Source organism: Lutra lutra, chromosome 8 (genome assembly GCF_902655055.1).
Source record: "Lutra lutra chromosome 8, mLutLut1.2, whole genome shotgun sequence".
NCBI lineage: Eukaryota > Metazoa > Chordata > Mammalia > Carnivora > Mustelidae > Lutra > Lutra lutra.
This window is the reverse complement of record NC_062285.1, coordinates 136,665,781-136,687,965: the sequence shown is the minus strand read 5'-3', so window position 1 is coordinate 136,687,965 and position 22,185 is coordinate 136,665,781. Positions and strand designations below refer to the sequence as shown.

General features: G+C 39.5%; 1 protein-coding gene across 4 annotated transcripts in view; it reads left to right on the top strand.

Moving 5' to 3' along the window:
• MRTFA (myocardin related transcription factor A) overlaps positions 1-22,185 on the top strand; it is a 201,962-nt gene that overhangs the window by 82,470 nt on the left and 97,307 nt on the right. Inside the window, exon 1 of one of the 4 annotated variants that reach the window (XM_047742461.1) lies at positions 19,218-19,461. The exons of the other annotated variants lie outside the window; for them this stretch is intronic. Coding sequence (XP_047598417.1) covers positions 19,416-19,461 — 46 coding nt within the window. The 5' untranslated portion in view covers positions 19,218-19,415. Of the gene's footprint in view, positions 1-19,217; positions 19,462-22,185 lie in introns of those variants that run through there. 4 annotated transcript variants of the gene reach the window in all.

Genomic DNA, 22,185 nt, shown 5'->3' with positions numbered 1-22,185 from the left:
CCAAGGAAATTGCAGACACTAGCTGTTTTATTTTTATTATTTTTTAATTATTTATTTATTATATTTATTTATTATATATTTATGTATATAAATATAGAGTTATATATTATATATTTATTATATCTATATTATTATATTTATTATTATTTATTATTATTTATTTTTTAATATAATTTTATTGAAGTATATAACATTAGTATAGAATACCACACAAATTGTAAGTGTCCTGGTTGTTGAATTGTCACAGAGTGAATACTGTGTATAATTGCTACTTTGTGAGGAAATATTTCCAGCACCCAAAACCACCCCATGTGCTTCTTCTCAAAGTATTCCTTCTTTTTGCCCAAAGCAAACTACCATCCTGACTTGTAACATCATGAATTAGTTTCGCTAGTTTCTAAACTTCATGTAAATGGAATCATGCTATATATGTTCTGTTGCTGGCTTTTTTTTTTTTTAACAGTTTATTTATTTTATTTGACAGAGTTCACAAGTAGGCAGAGAGGCAGGCAGAGAGAGACGGGGTGAGGAAGCAGGCTCTCTGCTCCACGGGAGCCTCTGTGGGGCTCGATCCCAGGACCCTGAGATCATGACCTGAGCTGAAGGCAGAGGCTTTAACCCACTGACCCACCCAGGCGTCCCTGGCTTACTTTGTTTTAAAATTCATTTGTGTTGAATTGTGTGTGGCTCTAGTTTGTTTTCATTGGTATATAATTCATCTGTTTTATGATTATAGTGGGTAGGTATTTGGGATTTTTTTAGTTTGGGGCTATTACGAATCATGCTGATATAAAATTCTTGTATGTCTTTTGGTGTACTTGGGATTTTGATTGGAACATATCATTTGTAGGTTAGTGGGGAGAACACACATTTTACGTATTGGGTACTAGTTTTATCTGTCCGTTAGTTTTATCTCTCCAGTAATTAGGTCTTCTTTGATGTCTTTACACAGAGTTTTGCAATTTTCTCCATAAAGATCATGCAAATATTTTATTAGTTTTATTCCCAGGTGTCTTCTTTGGGGGGTAGACATTATCAGTGGTATATTTTTATTTTTATTTTTATTTTTTTTAAAGATTTTATTTATTTATTTTATTTATTTGTCAGAGAGAGAGAGGGAGAGAGAGCGAGCACAGGCAGACAGAATGGCAGGCAGAGGCAGAGGGAGAAGCAGGCTCCCCGACGAGCAAGGAGCCCGATGTGGGACTCGATCCCAGGACGCTGGGATCATGACCTGAGCCGAAGGCAGCTGCCCAACCAACTGAGCCACCCAGGTGTCCCCAGTGGTATATTTTTATAAAATATTTTCTGACTATTTGATGCTGGGGATTGAAATACCAAACTTTTTAAAAACTCCTGTGACTTTTCTACATTTGTGCCTTCTATTTGAGTTACCACTCTATCCCTACTCTTCTTGTCAACTCTTACCTGTCCTTCAGTATTCTGTTTGGGCATCATTGCCTTTGAGAAGCCCATCCTAACTCAGTCAGTGTTTGGTGTACTTCTTTCGATTTGACAAATTACTGTTTATTGGAATACTTCATCACTATATTATAATTGGAATTCTCTTGTCAGCAACACAAGTGAGCCTTTGGAAACTGAAATCAGACCCTCTTATGCTTGTCACAGTCCTCAGTGTCTTTCTGTGAGGGTTATGATGAAATCATATTTTTTGTTTTTTGCTTTTTCTCAAAGATATATCTATTTATTTTAGAGAGAGAGAAGGTGAGATTGTGTACCCGTGAGCAGGAAAGGAGGCGCTGGGAGGAAGGGGGAGAGAATCCGTAAGCAGACTACCCTGCTGAGTGCGGAGCCTGACGCACGGCTTGATCTCACAACCTTGAGATCATGATCCGAGCTGAAATCAAGAGCCAGCCTCTCAACCAACTGAGCCACCCAGGCGCCCCAGTATCATAGTTTTAATGACATGGGCCTGGTATCCTCTCTGACCTGATTTTTTTCTTACCTCTGTCCTCTTGCTCTACTCTGCTTTTGCCACATTGACTTTCTTGAACACATGAAGTATGTTCCTGTCCCAGGGCCTTGGTACTTGCTGTGCATTTACCGAAGTTCTTACACAAATGTCATTTCCTTAGGGAAGTCTTCCTACCTGTCTTACCTAAAATGGCACCTCCCATTACTCTCTATTCTCTGTTTTTTTCCAAGCACTTATTATTATGATGTGTGTGTATGTTTGTATATGTGTGTCTATGTTTATTGTCTATATTCCCCTGCCTTTGATAGTATGTTTCAGGAGGCCAGTTGGCAACCAATAAATATTTGTCAAATGAATAGATGAATGGTTTACTTGTTTGTTCCACTAGAGGCAAGAATTCTGTTTTTACATCCATAGTGGGCAATGTAACAGAAACTCAGAGTTTTTATTTTGGGAAATAATGGACACTCAAGCAGTTTTTTGGTCTTCTTTTCCCATTTTTTTTTTTTTTAAGATTTAATTTATTTATTTGACAGAGAGAAATCACAAGTAGGCAGAGAGGCAGGCAGAGAGAGAGGAGGAAGCAGGCTCCCTGCTGAGCAGAAAGCCCGATGTGAGGCTCGAACCTAGGACCTGGGATCACAACCTGAGCCGAAGGCAGCGGCTTAACCCACTGAGCCACCCAGGCGCCCCCCATTTTTTTTTTAAGATTTTATTTTATTTATTTATTTGACAGAGAGAGAGAGATCACAAGTAGGCAGAGAGGCAGGCAGAGAGAGGGGGAAGCAGGTTCTCGCTGAGCAGAGAGACCAATGCGGGGCTCAATCCCAGAACTCTGAGATCATGACCTGAGCCGAAGGCAGAGGCTTTAACCCACTGAGCACCCAGGTGCCCCTCTTTTCCCATTTCTTTTCTTTTCTTTTTTTTTTTTTAATTTTTTTAATTTATTTATTTGACAGATAGAGATCACAGGTAGGCAGAGAGGCAGGCAGAGAGAGAGAGGAGGAAGCAGGCTCCCCGCCGAGCAAAGAGCCTGATGCGGGGCTCGATCCCAGGACCCCGAGATCATGACCTGAGCTGAATGCAGCGGCTTTAACCCACTGAGCCACCCAGGCGCCCCTCTTTTCCCATTTCTAATTTCTGTTTTTCTCCCCCAAGGTGGCAGAGACTTCAGCTTATTTATATGCTAAGGGGAAAGAGTTAGTCCGGAGGGAAAGCTGAAGACAGAAAAGGAGAAAGGATAAACGAGGAGATATGAGAGGATGGGATTTAAAGGTATTGGCTCTGCCTTGAGCAGGGGTAAGGCCCATGATTCCTCTGGAATAGGAGCAATGGCAGTGAAGGTGATGACAGACAGCAAACAGCAAACCGCTAAAATCTTGGGCAGGAAGTGGAGGAAATTGATGCTGACAGCTGTGATGGTTTCAGGGAAGTCAAGAGCAGCTGTTGCTGTCGGGGCAGAGGTGTTGGTGCATCTTCGGCCTTTCTCTCTCAACTCTTTGGCATATAAATCAATTGAGGTAACCCCCCATCCCCCATTTTGAACAACTCTCTAACCTTCCCAAGATCCTGAAAGAGCAGTTTATATCACTTTCTCTGCTTTCCCACATTCTAGAGACTTCACTGTTCTGGCTTCTGTCCCTGTCTCTCTCTTCAGAAGCTGCCATCGCCGAAGTCATCAGTGTTCTTGTAGATCACATAGGCGCTCCTCATCCTGTTTGACCTCCGTGTAGCATTTGACCTGATTGGCCGCTCCCTCTGACCTGCAGCTTTTCCTCCACTGACGTCAGTGACGTCACTCTTCTTGACTTTTTCAAGTCTGCTTTTATAGCTACTCTTCTCTGCTCAGACCTTTGCCAGCTTTCTCTACCCCCTCTTAAATTTTGTTATTCCCCAGTGTTGGGCTCTAGGGCTCTTTTACTTCTTACTCTGTATTTTTATCTTGAATGATTCCCTCCAGAACTTTGGCTCTACCCACCATCTGTGCTGTTGATCGATGCCTGTATTACATCTCCAGGCCTGTTTTGTCTTGCCCCCGAGCTCAGCAGTCCAGCCCTCCGTAAGACAGACCTCAGACTCCCTGTGCTCACAGTCTGGCTCCTCATCTACCTGCCTTTCCTGCTGGGTTCTCTGTTGTAGGAATTGGCACCTCCCTCCACTTGGACATTCAGATATGGGGTTGTTTTGTTCTGTTTTCCTCCTAAATGGAAACTTTTAAGAGTTTTGTTTTATAATCAGATAAAATGTAGGAAACAGAAAGTTCCCTCCTAGTTACACAGTTCAGTGAGAGCCAATAGCAGCAGTTAATAATATTTTTCTGTCAGCTTTTGTATGCTCATTTATTTATTCTCACACACATATATACTGTATAACTTACTTTCATGTGATTTTATTTTCACGAGATTCTCCTTTGTCATTCACTGGTCTTAAAAAACATTTTTTCCTCTGCTTCATATTTGAATTGTGTATTGAATTGTGTATCTATAACAGCCAGTCTCCTATTATGAGACCCCTAATTGTTTTTATTTTTTTCTGTTCTAAATAATACTGCAAGAAACATCTTAGTGTATAAATTTTGGTGTAAGTATCTGAAGAACAAACTCTCAGAAGTGGGTGACAAGATATGGACATAATAAACATTTTCCCTTTCTTGTTGTGAAAGTAACATGTTTGAGTGTGAAGTTTTTACTTTCTTTTTTTTTTTTTAGATTTTATTTATTTATTTGTCATAGAGAGAGAAGCGAGAGTGAGCACAGGCAGACAGAGTGGCAGGCAGAGGCAGAGGGAGAAGCAGGCTCCCTGCCAAGCAAGGAGCCCGATGTGGGACTCGATCCCAGGACGCTGGGATCATGACCTGAGCCGAAGGCAGCTGCTTAACCAACTGAGCCACCCAGGCGTCCCAAGTTTTTACTTTCTTTAAGTCACTGTTTCCAAGCTGTCCCGCAGAAAGATGATAGCATGCTAATTTTGGAAGTAATTTTTTTATTCCATTGCCCTTCTACCTGCTTCCTCTGTCTTTCTTCCCAGCCACCAGTCACCACCTTTTTTACATTCTGCAGTGTTCATATCTACTGAATTCATTCTTTTCTTGCCATCTTTATTACTGCCACTTAGTGCAGACTCTTGATAATGGCTTTCTTGGATTACTGCAATGACGGCCTTTTAACTGGTCTCACCTTGTTTCTAATCTTGACCCTTTGGCCACTGGGATGATTTTTTTCTAAATGATACATGAGGTTCCTGCTCTCCAGGTTGAAATCACTTCATGGTTCCTCTTTCTTCCAGGGTAAAGCTTATTCTCCTCAGGATGGTAAACCAGGTCCTTCAGAACCAGCCCCGCCCCTCCTCTCTTCCCACTCATACTAAAAGATTTGGGATTTCCCAGAGAGAGAGAGACTTTCATATCTCAGTTTCACTTCATGTCCTATTTTTTTTCCCCCTTCCCTGAATGACCTTCTCCTCCTGACATTTCCACGTAGTCAAGAATTAGAGGAAGGTACCGCTTCCTTCAGGATTCTTCCTCCCACTGCCAGCGAAGGCTAAGGGTTTGTTCTGACAGTGTTCTTCCAGACTACCCTACGTGTAATATCTACTCGTTACTGTGTTTGACTAGAAGAGAAGCTTTCTGAACACAGGGATTATGTGTGTTTTTACTTATTGTGGTATCGTTAGTGCCTAGTCAGAAATTCTGGTGTGCTGATGAATCAGCTGGAGTTCCCGTTAAATGCAGACTCCAGGGTAGATCCGGGAGAGGCCTGAGGTTCCACGTCTCTAACCAGCATGCGGGTGATGCCAGTACTGTCGGTCTGGAGGACCACACTCTGAGTAGCACAGTCTTAGAATGTGATAAGAGTTTGATGAATGTTGGTTGATGTATGAACAAATGAATAAATGGTGAAACTGAAACTATTAATGCACTGAAACATTGATTTTTTTTTTAAGATTTAAGCAATTAAGAAGGTGATTGTTGACTCTATTGCTAGACAGAGGGGGGAAACCAGTTTAATTCAGGGTTTAGAATCCATTCCTATATAGGTGAAATATGTTGTGGAATAAATCTTTTATTCTCTTAATTAGTGATAGAACATTTAGATCACAAGTTTTAACTATTTTTTAAAGTTGATCTCTATAAATTTCAAATTTTCTTTTTTTAAAAAAGATTTATTTGAGAAAGTGAGCATGCCTGCAAGTGGAGGGAGGGCCAGAGGGAGGGAGAGAGAGAGCATCTCTAGTAGACATCCTGATGATCTTGGAGCCTGATGTGGGGCTCGATCTCAGTATTCTGAGATCATGACCTGAGCCAAAATTAAGAGTCAGATGCTTAACCAACTGAGCCACTCAGGCACCCCAAATTTGAAATTTTCAGTATAATCCTAGCGTGTAAACACAGCTGTTCTGGTTGAAGAAACCTGAATGGAGAAGCCAGACCCCCACTTACTTGTCACCCTTCTTGCCCCTCAGGAAACTCTTGAAAAAGCACCAGTTGAAAACTTCTGATCTGGGTCGCATATCCCTTATAATTTGAGCTGTGTCTGAGACAACTTCAGTTGCTAGAATGGTTTCCTAACTGCCGGGGATCCCAAATTGATTACTTGTGATCATGCTTAGAAGGGAATATGGATACGTGAAACTGACAAATATAACGTTGTATACATAATTTTCATTTTGGCAAGAGAAAGGAAACCCAAGAAAGTGAAATTGTGTTCAACATTAGAAAAGAAATAGTGGGGGGAAACTGATAATTAGAACAATATTGAAGGGGAGGAAAGGGGCTTAATAAAGAAATACTCTAGGGACATCTGGGTGGCTCTGTCATTAAGTGTCTGCCTTCTGCTCAGGTCATGATCCCAGGGTCCTGGGATCAAGCACCATATCGGCTCTTTGCTTTGCAAGGAGCCTGCTTCTCCCTCTCCCACTCCCCCTGCTTGTATTCCCTCTCTCGCTGTCTCTCTGTGTCAAATAAATAAATAAATAAAATCTTTTTTTTTTTTTTAAAGATTTTATTTATTTATTTGACAGAGAGAGATCACAAGTAGGCAGAGAGGCAGGCAGAGACAGGAAGGGAAGCAGGCTCCCTGCTGAGCAGAGAGCCCGATGTGGGGCTTGATCCCAGGACCCTAGGATCATGACCTGAGCTGAGGGCAGAGGCTTTAACCCACTGAGCCACCCAGGCGCCGCAATAAATAAAATCTTTTAAGAAAATACTCTATAAGAAGGTTGATGACTACAAAATAACTTATATGATAGAATGTATGCCAGTGACCAGAAATACTAATTGCTTAACAAAAAATCAGTAGTTACCAAAATAAGATTCTGTTACTATAGGGGAAAAATAGGAAATATTGATCAAGTTTCTTTTTTATTCCATCCAGCAGCCACAAGTTAAATGTCTGGACAGGGGCAGTATTGTCAGTGTCTAGTTGCAGGGCCTTCTACTTGTGCACCTTAATGGTGCTTTTTCCTGTCAAGAGAGGGGTAAGAGACTGCCAGTGAGATCATTACTATATTCTACACCAAGTGTTCTTTACATGGCTGTTTATAGGAAGGTAAAGATAAGAGTAGAAATGGAAAATCCTTGAGAAGATTGTGAAATTGGAAAGTGTAGAGTTCTAGACCAGAATAAATTCTAGAGTTAGGAAGTGCTTTTTCATGGATGGTGTACTATGTATTGGAAGGATGGAGTGAGAAATTTCTTCTCAGATCAATTTCATTTAGAACTGTATCTTTTTTTTTTCCCAGCTTCTGCGCTGTTTTAATGGGATTGATGTTAGCGAAAGATTTATAAATATGTATATGGTAATCTAATCTAAGTACAACTTTACTTTCTAATGACGAAGATGACGTGTTTCCATGAAGTCTCATTTATTCTGGATATATAGTTCATAACTGTTTAGAAGGCCTGCCAAAGATGTTTAGATTCTGGTAATACCTTTCCTTTTTTCTTGACCTGGAATTTTTGTCTCTTCTTTTCCCACATGATAAGTTAGAACTGTATCTTATAGGAAAATTCAGTGGTTTAGCAAGGGTCCTTGCAGGGCATTAGGTAGTGAAGGTCTGGATGCCTCTGTTTCCTAAACAGAGGAAGTTGGAGCCCTAATAAGAAGAGGAGCCTTTCATTAACCCAGCCCTTATTAGCCTAATTGGAAAAAGTTAGTAGAGAAGTTTCAAGGTATATTTTTTTAAGATTATTCCTCTGTCATCTTCTAGGCTGAGCAGTTACTTTTAAAAGATAAAATTGAGCATGGGTGGCTCAGTCAGTTAAACACACAGCTCTTGATTTTATCTCACTCAGGTCTTGATCTCAGGGTTGTGAGTTCAAGCCCCATGTTGGAGCCCGCTTTAAAAAAAAAAAAAGGTAAAATTGATCTACCTGTGGATCCTCTCCAATCTGGACTTGGAGAAGCCTGGAAGTACCTGTTTAATGATTCATCCCATTGGCTGCAACTAAGAGTTCTGGCCTATGTTAAATGAGTTTATCCAAAGTGAAATTTAAGTTTCACTTTGCTTCTTCCTTTAATGGCATGGTGCTCTTTGGCTATTCGTACATATCCACTCTTAACACTAATCTGATATTACTGGTTTTTTAAGTATGAGTTAGTTTCAGAACTGGCTGAGTCTGTGTAAGGCTTATTTCAGGAGCCTCTAGGTTGGGAGCTGAGATAGCTTTTGCTTCTTTTTCTTATTACAGATATATTACATTTCACTTATCTTATAGATTTTTGTGGGCAAGCATGGGAATTTTGCCAGAATTCGTATTTCAAGGCTTCTGTTGGAAAGTGCATTCCATGTTCCACATGATCAAATTACAAATGGACTTTTGGAATATAATCTGTTTATAAGTTGAGGACTTCCTTATAACCTAAGAGATGTGCCTCTTCAAGTTTGGGAATCGTAGACTTAAGACACAGTGAATAATAATTAGCTAGAATGTGTTACTCAGAAGGCACTGTGGACAAAAGTTAGATAAATTAATGATGATAAGTTCATAAAGGTTTCTAAGAGAAAGCTCGTATTTGGGAGATTATATTCTTGACCTTTTATTTTGTCCTTGGCTTTTAAAATTTTATTTCATACAGTCATTTGTACCTTCCTACAATTCTGCTGTGGTTGACTGCCATGACCACTATGGAAATTAGTATTCAGCAGATACTTATAAAGTGCCTATAGTAAGGGAGACACAGAGAAAGACATTCAAAGGTATAAAGAGGAGTAAGTTGTACCAGTTACCAGTTTTTGCTCTATTCCCTCCTGTTCCTTTAATGAACAAACCAGTAGCTCTTTTATCAGAGCTAATCAGTGTGAGATCCACCCCGCCCCCTGCCGCAGCCATTTTGTGCTACAGATTAAATTTGAGGCTAGTGGTCTGTTTATGGGGGATAATTTCTTTGGGACATGGACAGCGGTTGACTACCAAGCAGCCTGTTTGAAAATGATGAGATTTACCTTTCCACTGTGCTGTCTTGTCCCCTTTGTAAGCATCCCATAGGCAGCTATCCTGCGCTTCTTGTGTTCTGGCCAAAAAATCCTTGCTTGGATATTAAAGCTGATAAGAAATTTGTAGGATTTGAATTTTTGTACTTTGAAGGAGGTCTCATTCTCATTATTCTCCAACTCACCAAGGATTGAATAAATAAAGACTTGAAATAATGCCCACAAAAAAATTGCATGTATCTTTACTTACAGGAACCTTAATTTCTGAAGCATGATCCTACAGATACGAATATATTTAGAGAACAATGGGAAAGAACATTCAAAATTATGTCTTAGGAGCTGAAAAATCTTCTTATACTAATCACACACCTTGAAATTAGATTGGTGATATATATTTTACCATTCAAGTATTTTTTCTTTTTGGGGGGAAAGATAATAACATATAGAGAAAAGTATGTAAATCATAGGATAGTTTACAGAATAACCATAAAGCAAAGAAAGAGTTGTGTAACCACTACTCAACAGCAGCTCACTGTGAGCCCCAGAGAACCCTCCTATATGTTCCTCTCTGAATACTACCCCATCTTCCATTTTACCAATTTTGTAGTTCTAAACAACATAGTCAAAGTTTATATGAATGGAGTTCTGTATTCTTCTTTTGCTCAACATATGTGGTGTTCATTTATGTGTATGGTTTTAGTTCATCCATTTTCATTACTGTATAGTGGCTGCAGCTGTGGAAAAGTACTCCATAATTTTAAGAAATCTAATCTGCTGATGGACATATGGGTTGTTTCCAGGTGTAGGCTATTACAGTGTTCCTCGGAATGTTCTTCAGCTATCCTGGTACATCAGTATGTGCATACATACACAGGAATGGAATTTCCTATAATATGTCTAGTAATATAAAAGTATTGGGTAATACTAAACTGTTTTCCATAGTGGTTGTACCCAGTTTATATATCTTTCAGCAATATATGAAAGTTCTTTTGCTTCATATTCTTGCCAGCACTTGGATTTGTTAGATTTTTAATGTTCACTACTTGCTATTTGTATAAATATCTTATGTTCTTAATTTTCATTTTATTGTTTTCTAATGAGATTAAATATCTCTTCTTATATTTATTGGCCATTTGGATTTCTTTTGTGAAGTGTCTAGTGAAATCTTTGTCATTTTTTTTCTTGTTGACTAATAGACATTCTTCGTATATTCTAAATACTAGTTTGTTGCTGCTTAAATGTGTTACAGGTATCTTCTCCCACTCTGTGATTTGTTTTTATTATTCTCTTTATGGTATCTTTTGATGAAGAATTTCTAAATTTAATGTAATTGATTTGATTTATGAATCTCATGGTAAGTTTCGTGTTCTAATTTTTTTGTATGGGGTTAAGATAAGGCCCAACTTAATTTTTTTTTTAAAGATTTTAGTTTTTTTTGTTTTTTTTTTTTAAGATTTTATTTATTTATTTGACAGAGAGAAATCACAAGTAGGCAGAGAGGCAGGCAGAGAGAGAGGAGGAAGCAGGCTCCCTGCCGAGCAGAAAGCCCGATGCGGGGCTCGAACCCAGGACCTGGGATCATGACCTGAGCCGAAGGCAGCGGCTTAACCCACTGAGCCACCCAGGCGCCCCAGGTTTTTTTTTTTTAAGAGAGAGCATTCCAGTGGGGTGGTGGGGAGGAGCAGAGGGGGAGGAGAGGGATAGGGAAAGACTCTCAAGCAGATTCCAACCTGAGTATGGAGCCAATGCAGGGCTTATCCCAGGACCCCAACATGACCTGAGCTGAAACCAAGAATTTAGCTGATTGAGCAACCCAGGTGCCCCTTAATTTTTTTTTTCTAAATGTGCTCTCCTTAATTGAAATTAACCCCACTTCCTTCGACCACTGATCAGCAAAGCTACCTCTTTTGTATACCAAGGACTTAACCTCATGTGTGGGTGTGTTTCTGAGTTCACTGTTTCCATTGGTCTGTGTGTTGGTGCCTGCATCAGGACCTCACCGTCTTAACTACGGTAATTACGCACTGTTATATGGGAGAAGTAAGTCCTCTCACATTATTCTTTTTCCAATAGTGTCTTTCTTGGCTTATTCTTTTCCCTTTGCATTTCCATATGAATTATAAAATCACTGGGATTTTGATTAGGATTTATTGCATTAGCTCTATAAACCAATTTGGGGAGAATTAATATCTTCGCAGTATTACACTATGAACATGATATATTTTTTCATTCATTTAGATTTTCTGTGAGGTCTCCTGATGAGGTTTTATAATTTTTTTGTATGTTGATCTTACACATCTTGTTAGATTTATTTTTAGAGCTTTCATATATTTTAATGCTTTTGTGTTACCCTTGAAACATTTTTATTTTCTCACTTTTGCTGATCCCCCCCCTTTTTTAAAGGAATAACAGAGTTTGTATTTGTTTTCTGCCATGCTGGGTGGGATAGAAAGTAAGAAGGATAGAATTGCTGTGGAAAGGACATACTAGGTCCCCCTTCATAGGCTTTTCTCCTTCTTTGTGTAAAGCTTAGGAAGTACTCATTTGTTCTCCATAAGTGTTATAGCCTGTGGAAGAAAGGGCAGAGCATGTATTCTTCCTCTGTAAGGGTACGCACTGTATCCTTTCAGTCTTCAGTGTTGCCAGGAGGTACTAATTAACTGCTGAGAGAAGTAAAAATTTTGAGTGGGCTGTTTCTGATCTAAATTACAGTATTTTCGTGGGGGAAAGGAAAGAGATTTGTTACTTATGTTCCTCAGGAAGCCCAGTTGTCAGGGATTTTCTAGAGTAGGTCTCCCAGCTAATGTGAAAATGCTGAAATCTTAAGTATGTCAATTCATTAAATGATTGTTTAAAATGTGATTTAGAGAATTTCTCCACCTACTTCATCTCAGCACTTTGAAACAGTTTCTCATTCTCAGGCATTCATCAAAGGTTTTTCTAGGTTTCTGGAGAAAAACAGATACCAGGTAGAATCTCCCTCTTAAAACAGTGAAACCGAGGGACGCCTGGACGGCTCAGTCAGTTAAGTGTCTGACTCTTGGTTTGGGCTCAGGTCATGATCTTGGGGTCCTGAAATGGAGCCCATGTCCGGCTCCACACTCAGGGTGGAGCCAGCTTGAGATTCTCCCTCTTCTTCTGCCCCTCTCCTGCTCATGTGCACTTTCTCTCTCTCTCTCTCAAATAAATAAATGAATCTTAAAAAAAAAAAAAATCCGTGAAACAGAAACAAAAATGAATGGATCTAATCTCACAGAGTAAATAGCTGTTAGCCTATAGCTTATTTACCTCATCTTCTGCCAAATGTACATTTTAAAAATAACTGAACTAATACTGTGCTTTTTTCATTTAGCATTACAGCCTTAAGATTTTTCAAATGTCATTGAAATGTTTTTAAAATTAGCCTTTATAACGGGTGTATGACATTACATTCTGTGCCATCACTTATTTAATTTTTCCCCTCACTGGACATTTGAATCATTTTATGTTTTTCACATGTAACGCTAGTTTTCAGATGAAAATCCTTTAAAAACCTCTTTCTGCATTTTGGATTATTTCCTTAGAAGTGGAAATATTGTCTTAAATAGTTCCACCATTTCAGTGTTGAAAAATTTATTTGGTGTCTGTTGAGTACCATCTGTATTTTAAGAATTGGCGAGACAGTAAGGAATAAGAGAAAGTTCACATTGTCATGGAATTTATATTTAGTGAAAGAAAGATTAGAGTTATAAGTCAATTCAAAGTTTAAAAACTTTGATAAGTGCTTTGGTGGGGGGAGCACAAGATAGTATAACAGCATAGCAAATCTCATAGAGATGGTTCTAATTTAGGTGGGGGAAGGGAGGAGAGTTGGCTGGGGCCTCTGAGGAAGGGATATTTAAGCTAACAGCCAAAGCACAAGTAGTGGTTGCCCAAACAAGGGAAAGAGGGAATAGCTTGTGTTAAAGCTGGGGGAGATCGGGAAGTAGGAAAAGGGACAGGGGACAGGGAAGAACTGTTGGGGAATACTCGGCATAAAAGAACTTAAGGAATACCAGTATGTCACTGGACAGGGGAGAAGGAGATGCAAAATGAATAGGGAGATAGGAGCCAGATCACCCAGGCCTTTGTAGGCCTGGTGAAGAATTGAGGTTCTTGGGAAATACCTTGTCCTGTTCCCTTCCAAGCGGCCTGCCAATTTATACTTCTGTCAGCCCTGCGTGAGTGCCTGGCTCACTTACTAGCATTGACTATCTCATTCGTAAAAGACTTCACTAATGTGATAAATGAAATATTTTCATTTCAATTCATCTTTCTTTGATTACTAGTGAAGAAGAACCATTCCCCATTTGTAGCCAGTGGGTGTTTCATTGTTTTTGACCATTCAGTTCATTTCCTTGTCCATTAAAACAGTATTTGTAAAGTTGTTCTAAAAGTACTGTCTTAATAGATGGGGGACCACTTGTCGGGAATTTTGGAAGAGTTTCTTACATGTCTCTCACTTAGTATATACTCTGGATAAGGGGCTGGATCAGGTCAAGACTGGGTTTCTTTTGGCTTTGTCATTTTTTGATTCATGGGTATAGGTCTGTGGAGTTGGGAATTCAAAAAGTAACTGATAGGGTGCCTGGGTGGCTCTGTTGTTTAAGCGTCTGCCTTAGGGTCAGGTCCTGATCCCAGAGTCCTTCGGCTCTGGTCATAATCCCAGGGTCCTTTGGTTCAGGTCATGATCCCAGAGTCCTGGGATAGAGCACCATGCCCAGCTGGCTCCTTGCTCAGGGGGAGCCTGCTTCTCCCTCCCTGCCACCCACCCTTCCCCCCCCACTCATGCTCTCTCAAATAAATAAATGAAATCTTAAAAAAAAAAAAAAAAAAAGGAAAAGAAAGAAACTGATAAACTCTGGTCCCTTAATTTTCTTAAGCAACCGGTTCACATCATCTTTCCCCTAAGAAGCAATCCAAGTCTCTTGTAACCAGAACCAGTTGCTGCCTCTCTCACATTTGTTTAGCAACTCATTTGTACTCTTAATTGGTACTTCATTTTTTCCTTTTTCTTTTTTAAATTGTTGGTTAGAGATTTTCTGTCCTACTTCTTTATAAGGAAGGCCCTGAAGGGCAGAGGCAGTGTCAGTCTGATTCACCCCTGTCTTTGTGCCCCCACTGGCTTGAGGACAATATTTCAGACATGCAATGTGAAGGACCTGGCTGTTCATATTTATAGCTATGATAGCCCTTAACATTTACTGTTCTTTGAAAAGTTACCTGGAAATACTGCCTCCACATATTCTGAGGCCAGGGAGTAACATACCTGTGGTAACGTGTGATCCTCCCAGGGTTGGCGGGTCTTAACTGGGTTTTCCATCAGTAGTAGACTTTGGTCACAGGAGATGGAAGCTGCCCAGGACCTGTAGTGACTTGCCTAGGTGTTAGGTTGTGTTATCATTGGGTGTTTTCACTTTGCCCAAAACTAGGTATCTGGGGGAGAGACTGAACTGGTTGGGACCTGTACAATTTCATTATGATGATTGGATTTCTGTAGAGCAGAACCTCAGCATGCACTTGGGAGAATTGAAGTCAGATATGGACATAGGAACAAGATTACATGTTAGTGTACTGAAATCCCACAGAGATCATAAAAGGCATTTGTTACTTTGTGTATAGTACCTGTGTATGCTACATTCCATCATAGAAATTAATACCAGTTATTGGTGAAGTTGACAGTTTTTGATGGTTAAAGAATTGCTTATTTTGTAGGAAGCTAGGCTTTCTGTTTTTCTGGTTTCTTCCACTCATTCTCTACAGTTTGGGCATTTTCATTGTCAATGAGCACTTAATATCCCTAAGGGCATTACTGTGGTTGTCCTTATTTATGTTAACTCTAGACTTCAATGCTGTGGATAATTTTCGTCTTCCTCGTGTAGTTTTCCAAATAGTAGCACCTTCAGCCCGTGCTTTATTGAAAATTGTAAGACAGCTTTGCCTTTTCTGAATAGATAGGGATTCTTTAGTTGTTACGAACTTTTCCCATACTGTTAGACTTTTCTGCGCTATATAGGACTTCTCATTGCATTTGGCATGCATCTATGAATGCTGTCACATGTCCAGACACTGTGCTCTGTTAATGCAGAGGCATTAAGCCATGTGGTAAAGAGCAGTGATAGAGGTGGGCACAGGTTCTGGGGGAGCATAGATGGAGGGTACTTAGCCTATCCATGGAGAGTGTGAGGAGGGTGAGGAGAGTGCCAGGATCATTGGAAGGCAGAGGTTAAACCAAGTTTTGAAAGATGAATTAGAATTATTCGGTAACAGGGATGGTTTTTAATCAAGGCAAGGCTGGAGAGACAGAGCACAGTTTTGAAGCTATTGCTGAAGTACACACTACCACCTTTGCAGTGTTCTTGTGAAAAGCTTTGAGCTAAAGTGGATCAAGCCTCTGTATTTAACTCGTACTAATTTACTGGAAATGTAGGGGATGGAGCAGCATTAAATGATACCATCGGGGTACTTAGCAAAGTCCACAATGTGGGAAAACAGCCTGGGTTTTTCAACAAATAAACTACAAAAAGAAGGAAGGGATTATGGATTAAAGGAGATTTAAGAAACACCAGTGAAATGCAGTATATTGTCCCTGTTGGACTCTCATTTGAATAAATCAACACTAAAAAATTTATGAGACAGTTGGGAAAATTTGGCCATTGTTTGGATAGTTGATGATATGAAGGAATTTTTAAAAATTGGGGTGGCAGTAATACTGTGGTTATGTTAAAAAAAATAGTTCTTTTAGGTGTACAGAATAAAGATAAAATGAGATGATGACTAGAGTTTGCCCCAGAGATACTGAGTGTGGGTTGGGTGCTGTGTATGGTAGGAGTGGGTAGGGAGGATAGAAGGGCCACAAATTTCCAAGCTAAGTGATAGAGGTCCATAAGCAGCTTATTATGCCCTTCTTTCCACCTTTGCATTTGAATGTTTCTGTAATTTTTTTTTTTTTAAAGCTGTTGCTATACTCTGGGCAAGAAATTGGAAGGACCTGAAATAAAGCACTGGCTGTAAAGACGAAAGAAAGGATAGGTTTGAGAAACAAGTTATGAGACAATTAGTTATACTTAGAGGCCTGGGGCTGGAGGGAGGGGTGTCTAAGTTTATGGTTTGGGACCTGAGAACTGTTACTTAACATAGGGGAAATGGAAGCAATGTATCTTGAGTGGTTGGTGCAGGGTGGTATTGGGTGCCTGTTTTGGGACATACAGAGTTTCAGATAACCAGATAGAGATGCACAGTAAATTCAGAGCTAGATGTGGATGAGAATGTGGGTATTAGTTAACCCTAAGAAAGGATGAGATTGCCCAGGGAGAATATGTAAAAAAGGGAAGGAATGCCCCTGATAGCAGCATAAAAAGAGAGAGCTACTTAGGATTCTCAGAAGAGAGGTCAGTGAGGGAAGGAAGTACGATTTTTAAGAAAATCAAGGAAATAGGAAGTTTTAAGCAGAGTATAGGAACTGTGACAAATCCAGTAGGAAGTCAAGTAGGATAGGAACTTTTCCAGTTCCTCTTGATCATGGGAGTGAGGGGAAGCTTTGTGAATATATATACTATATTGATATTCTGTAGTTATCAAGTCTCTTTAGTGTAGATTAATAGAGGCTGTAGCATATTTGTGTTGATTAGAGTTATGACTAAAAGCAAAAGAGCTTTTATTTAATTGGAAATTAAGATCATTACCCTTCATTCCCTTGGTGCCATTAATTTGAAAATCATGTTCACTTGTTCAAAGATCTTATCAAAGTTTACTTTAGTTCTCTATGAAACTTTGCTAACTGGCATAAAAGATAGTGGCACTGAGGTTGTCATAGGAGTTCAGACTTAGAATTGTGAACCTGTCTTAAAGCCAGTTTCCCAGTGAATCTGGTGCTGCGTGGATACTCTTCAGGGTAAGTGCAAAATCTTAGCAGTAGGCAAAGATGATGTGCCTTGTTGTTTACTTTTTTTAAAGATTAATTTTTAAGATTTCTGTCTTTAAAACTGTTTTCCTTTTCTTTAGCTCTTTTTATCCCACATTGCAGAGGAGAAAATGGGAGTGGACTTGCCAGGAAAAAGCTAGCCATCAGTTGTACTGTGATGTCTTACTGCTCCCACCATGATACGACTGTCAGCGTCTCTGTTGCGCTGCAGTCTTGACAGTCGTGGCCTTCTGGCACTCTTCTACAGCCAAGCGAGACATTTTGGCAGAAAGAACATAGCCCTATGCCCTTCTTGTCATCCTCTGTAGAGGAATCTTATAATTTATATTTATTTTCCAGTAAGTACAGAACTGTGAGAACTTGTTTCATTTGAAAAACCCTCACACAGCAAACTGTACAGCCCACATAGGGACAGTAGAATGATTCACCCTTTTAAAGATGCTTTTACTTTAGTTGCTAACCTCTGACCAGAGTACCACGTAGCCTGAGAACTGAAATTTACCCATTTTTCATAAGACAGTTGAGAATTTGGTTGCCAGAAGGGGCCAGTGAGAACGCTTCTGTCTTCCCAGAGCAGCATTTAGCCCACACTGGCTGCCACTCGGCTGCCGGTTGAGTCATTCCCGCAGTGCTGTATAGAGCTTTTCTGGCTTTTCTTTTAAACATGGTGTTCTTGGAGTGAGAAAGAAAGGAAGTTTTTCTCTCCTCCACAAAATCTCCCCCACCCCAGATCTGCATTGCTTTCTTTTTTCTAACAACAGAATATTGCCCTCAATCATTCTGAGGCTGTTTTCTCTTCTGAGGTCTCTTGGTGCTCTCATTTATCATTGGTTTGACTGTGAGTGTTTTGGCATTCGCTGGGCTGCGTTTGCAGGAGCAGGCTTTCCAGACACGGGCTGCTACTTAACCAGAAAGATTGAGGAATTCTAACATACCAAACATGGATTTCTAGTTTTCAGATGTTTAGAAGTCAATCTGATATGCCAAAAGGCATCTTTATATCCTTATTATGATGATCAGTTAGTAAAAAGGACTGTAAAGGAAATGAATGAGCTTTTCACTTTAGATAAATGAAATTGCTGTGATTTGAAAGGATTTTGGTGTGTTTTTGTTTTTGCAGTGGAAGGTAAAATGCCTGTGTTTGTTCTGATTCAGAAGAGCCTGCTCTGTGCTAGTGAAAAAAGAGTTGAAGTTTCTTTCTCAGGAAAGGGAAATTGTTATATATTTGAACTGTTGTCTTATGTGTTCCATACGTCTAGCAAGGTCATAATGCATTTTTGAAAAGTCAAATATCATCAGTAAACTGTTGACAGCCCACATGTCTCACAGAGGAACAAGTTAAGGGGCTCTTTCAGGGGATTGGCAGATCTGAAAGACAGATGACAGCTCCAGAATGTATTCAGATGACTTTTTCAAACAGATATTTTAGTTGAAGTCCAGGTGGAGAAATAATTGCGCTTCTGTAGTTAAATATTCAACTTCCTTAGCCTATTATCTATAAATATCACAGATGAAAAAGCCCCTAGAATTCTTTTTCAGAAAACTAAGTCACCGTCCATACTCATCTGTATGCATGTATGTGTATGTGCCTAAGTCCCATCCCCACCTCCCAGTAATGGGTCAGTAATTGGGCTGTATGTTTCAAAAGATTGAGTTTAGATTGTGTTTAATCTGTTGCTCTAAACTGCATTAGCAGCAAAGTCCCTTATACTGAAGGTTTAGAACGAAACTTCATCTTCTCTTCCTGAAAAGAAGGGTGGAAAAGCAGTTGATCTGTGTTCTGAAGGTCTCTGTGTCTCTCCCCTCCCCCCAGAGATGAACAGCACGGAGGAGGAGCTCACTCGCTGTTCTAACCACACTTTACAGGGCTTAGCTTGAGCGCCTTTTGGTTTCCTGTCAGCAGTAATTCAACTCTGTGCCATCTTGACTTGCTTGAAGGGTGCATGAATTGGTAACTGCACTGAGAAGAGGAGTGAGTTCTCAGTCTGAGCATAAGGCACGAGACTGAATTTATGAAAGCCTTGGTAGCCTCTGAAGACAACATTTTCTGTGACTTTGAATTTTTTCATTGTATTTGTGGACCGCTGTTTCTGAGAAGAATCTGTCATGACTCTACTGGAACCTGAGAGGTTAATGATGGCTGTGCAGTCCGGTAATTCCGTATTTCCTGCAGATTCTATTTTGCCACAGGTTTCTTTAATAAGGTTGGGTATATCTGTACTAGGATCGGATAGAGATGGGAGGAAGATAGATGGGAGCAAACATACACTGTCCAGTGACTGTACTGCATGTTCATATTTCTACTGTAAAAAAAATTAGTAATTTTTTCTAGCTGCAAACTCTAGTTACTCTAGTTATTCAGACATAGCTTTGCTTTAGATGTTTACTGACTTAAGACTGTTCAATGAGGGGAAGAAAACATTTCCCTTTAGTTAAGTGTTTTATTATTATCTGTAGCACTGCTTTTAATGTAGGATAATTGAGTTGCTTTTGCTGTTTTATACATTACTGTCTTTAATCACTAATCCACACTCTATTTTTATGTCTCTTCGTGAAAGCATGTTTTTAAAATTTTCCTTCTTTCTCATTTTGTGGTATAACCTTTCTGAATCATCTTTTGGTTCTTGGAAATGCTCTTGATAATACAGAAGATTGAAACTCTAAGTTTTGGAGATGGAGAAGTTTGAGCAAGAAAGTAGTCAAAAGAAAAAAATGTAGGCTTTTTAAAAAATTCTGTCTCTAAAAACGGTTTTTTCAACTCAGAAATGTCTTTTACAACAGTTTAAAATTCCAGTTTGTTTTTAATGGTTTCCTTTACTTTTAGTGTTTTGAAACTTGTAAGTTAGATATCTAAAAATAGGGAATGTTCTTTTGTTATTTTTAGACTTCTGCTAAAATGTAGTCTGTAGTGTTTTCCTGTTTCAGAGCATATCTTGAAAGATTCATAAAGTGGCATTTGCAGACCTCTTCCCATCCCCTGGCTTTCACTCATTGGAATGAGATAGGCTGCTTAGTTTTGGCAGATACTGTCTCTGGCAGAATTGGTCTACTGTTCTCCTTGGGGAACACTTAGATACTATGTTGAAAGAGACAGATACCCATCTGAAGACAGGATCAGATGCTATCCAGCTTAAGCTTTATGGACAGGGAAGGGCAAAGAGGAAAGATACTGCTACCATTCTGTTCTGTCTGGTTTTACAAATAAGACCACAATGAGTCATTTATTATTTGAGTTCTTCTGTTTATATATGCTACACTTTTTAGGTTGTTGCCTTTCCTTTTTCTTCCCGGATCTGTTGAGCTCTGTGTTCTAAACAAGATAGTATTATCTGACTGTTTCCTACCTGTCTTTGATTAAATAAGTCCCAGTTAAACAGACTCTTGGGGTTTGTTTTGTTTTGTTTTGTTTACCTTCTCTGTGTTCTAGTTGTCTGTTGTATGCGGGCAAGTGGATATTTTATCTTAGGGAATATAAGCTAGTATTTGAACTCTCTCTCCCTTCTTTCATTGCTTTGTTGCTTACAGATGATCTCAGTCCAGTAACTTTTCTTCATAAAGGTTAAAAGAGTTTTTGCTTTCCCCTAAGGGGGTCTCAGTGGTTCCCAGCTGGATAAGGGAAAGGGACTTACTTGTCTTGCCTAAGAGCTGGTTTTCATATGACATATGTTGGGCAGGGCTAGCCACCCATCTGTTGGACCAACTACTTCATAAAACTTTCAGAGGATAATAGTATGTAAGACAAGTATGGATAAAATTGGCAAGGGTGTTGGGTACAGGTAGAATGAAAGATCCGCAGAGAATAAATAGCATGCATGTGTACCTCTGTCTTTTGCCTGTGTTCATAGAAGAGAAACTGGGTACAGCAAACTGATTTCTCTAATATGTGTGTTTCCTAAATGCTCAAAATTTTTGTAAAATTGTTACTGTTTTCTTCCGAAGCTGTAGTCATTATGCTGTATTGCAACAGTAATATGACAGTTATATTTATGATAAATGAAAAGGCACACTATGAAGCCTGGATGAGCTAGAAGCCAATCATTCTTTCCAAAAAGTCAAGACATTTAGGGGCACCTGGGTGGCTCAGTGGGTTAAAGCCTCTGCCTTCAGCTCAGGTTATGATCCCGGGGTCCTGGGATTGAGTCCCAGATCCGGCTCTCTGCTCCATGGGGAGCCTGCTTCCTCCTCTCTTCTCTGCCTGCCTCTCTGCCTACTTGTGATCTCTGTCTGTCAAATAAATAAATAAAAATCTTAATAAAAAAAAACTTTTAAAAAGTCAAGACATTTAGACTATATGAGCCATAGGTTATTCTAGCAATACATACAATATTTGGATTTCCATGAATATATACTTTATAGATGAAACTACAATTTAATGAGATTTTAAAAATAAACTCTTAGACAAGATTCAAGATGCAGTCTTTACCCTATATTAAACGTTAGGCTACTGAGTATGATAGCAAAGTTTCAAGGTACATTGTTTATTTATTAATGGTTTTCATTTTTCTCTTAAGATTTTATTTCTTAGAGAGAAAGAGAGAGAGTACAGAGGGAGAGGGAGAAGCAGACTCCCTGTTGAACAGAGAGCCCAATGTGGAGCTCGATCCCAGGACCCTGAGATCTTGCCCTGAGTGGAAGGCAGACGCCTAACCAACTGAGTCACCCAGGTGCCCCTGCTGATGGTCGCTTACTGACCCTTTGAGATCCAGTTCAGATGTTGCCTTTATGTGACCCCTGTCTGAATAGAGTCAGCCCTTCCTTCTCTCTGTTCCTATAGCACCATTTTTACAATGTAGACTAATTACCATTTTTGCCTGTCTCTCTAATTAGATTATTGGCTTCTCAAATGCAATATATTCATCTGTATATAGGCACATGG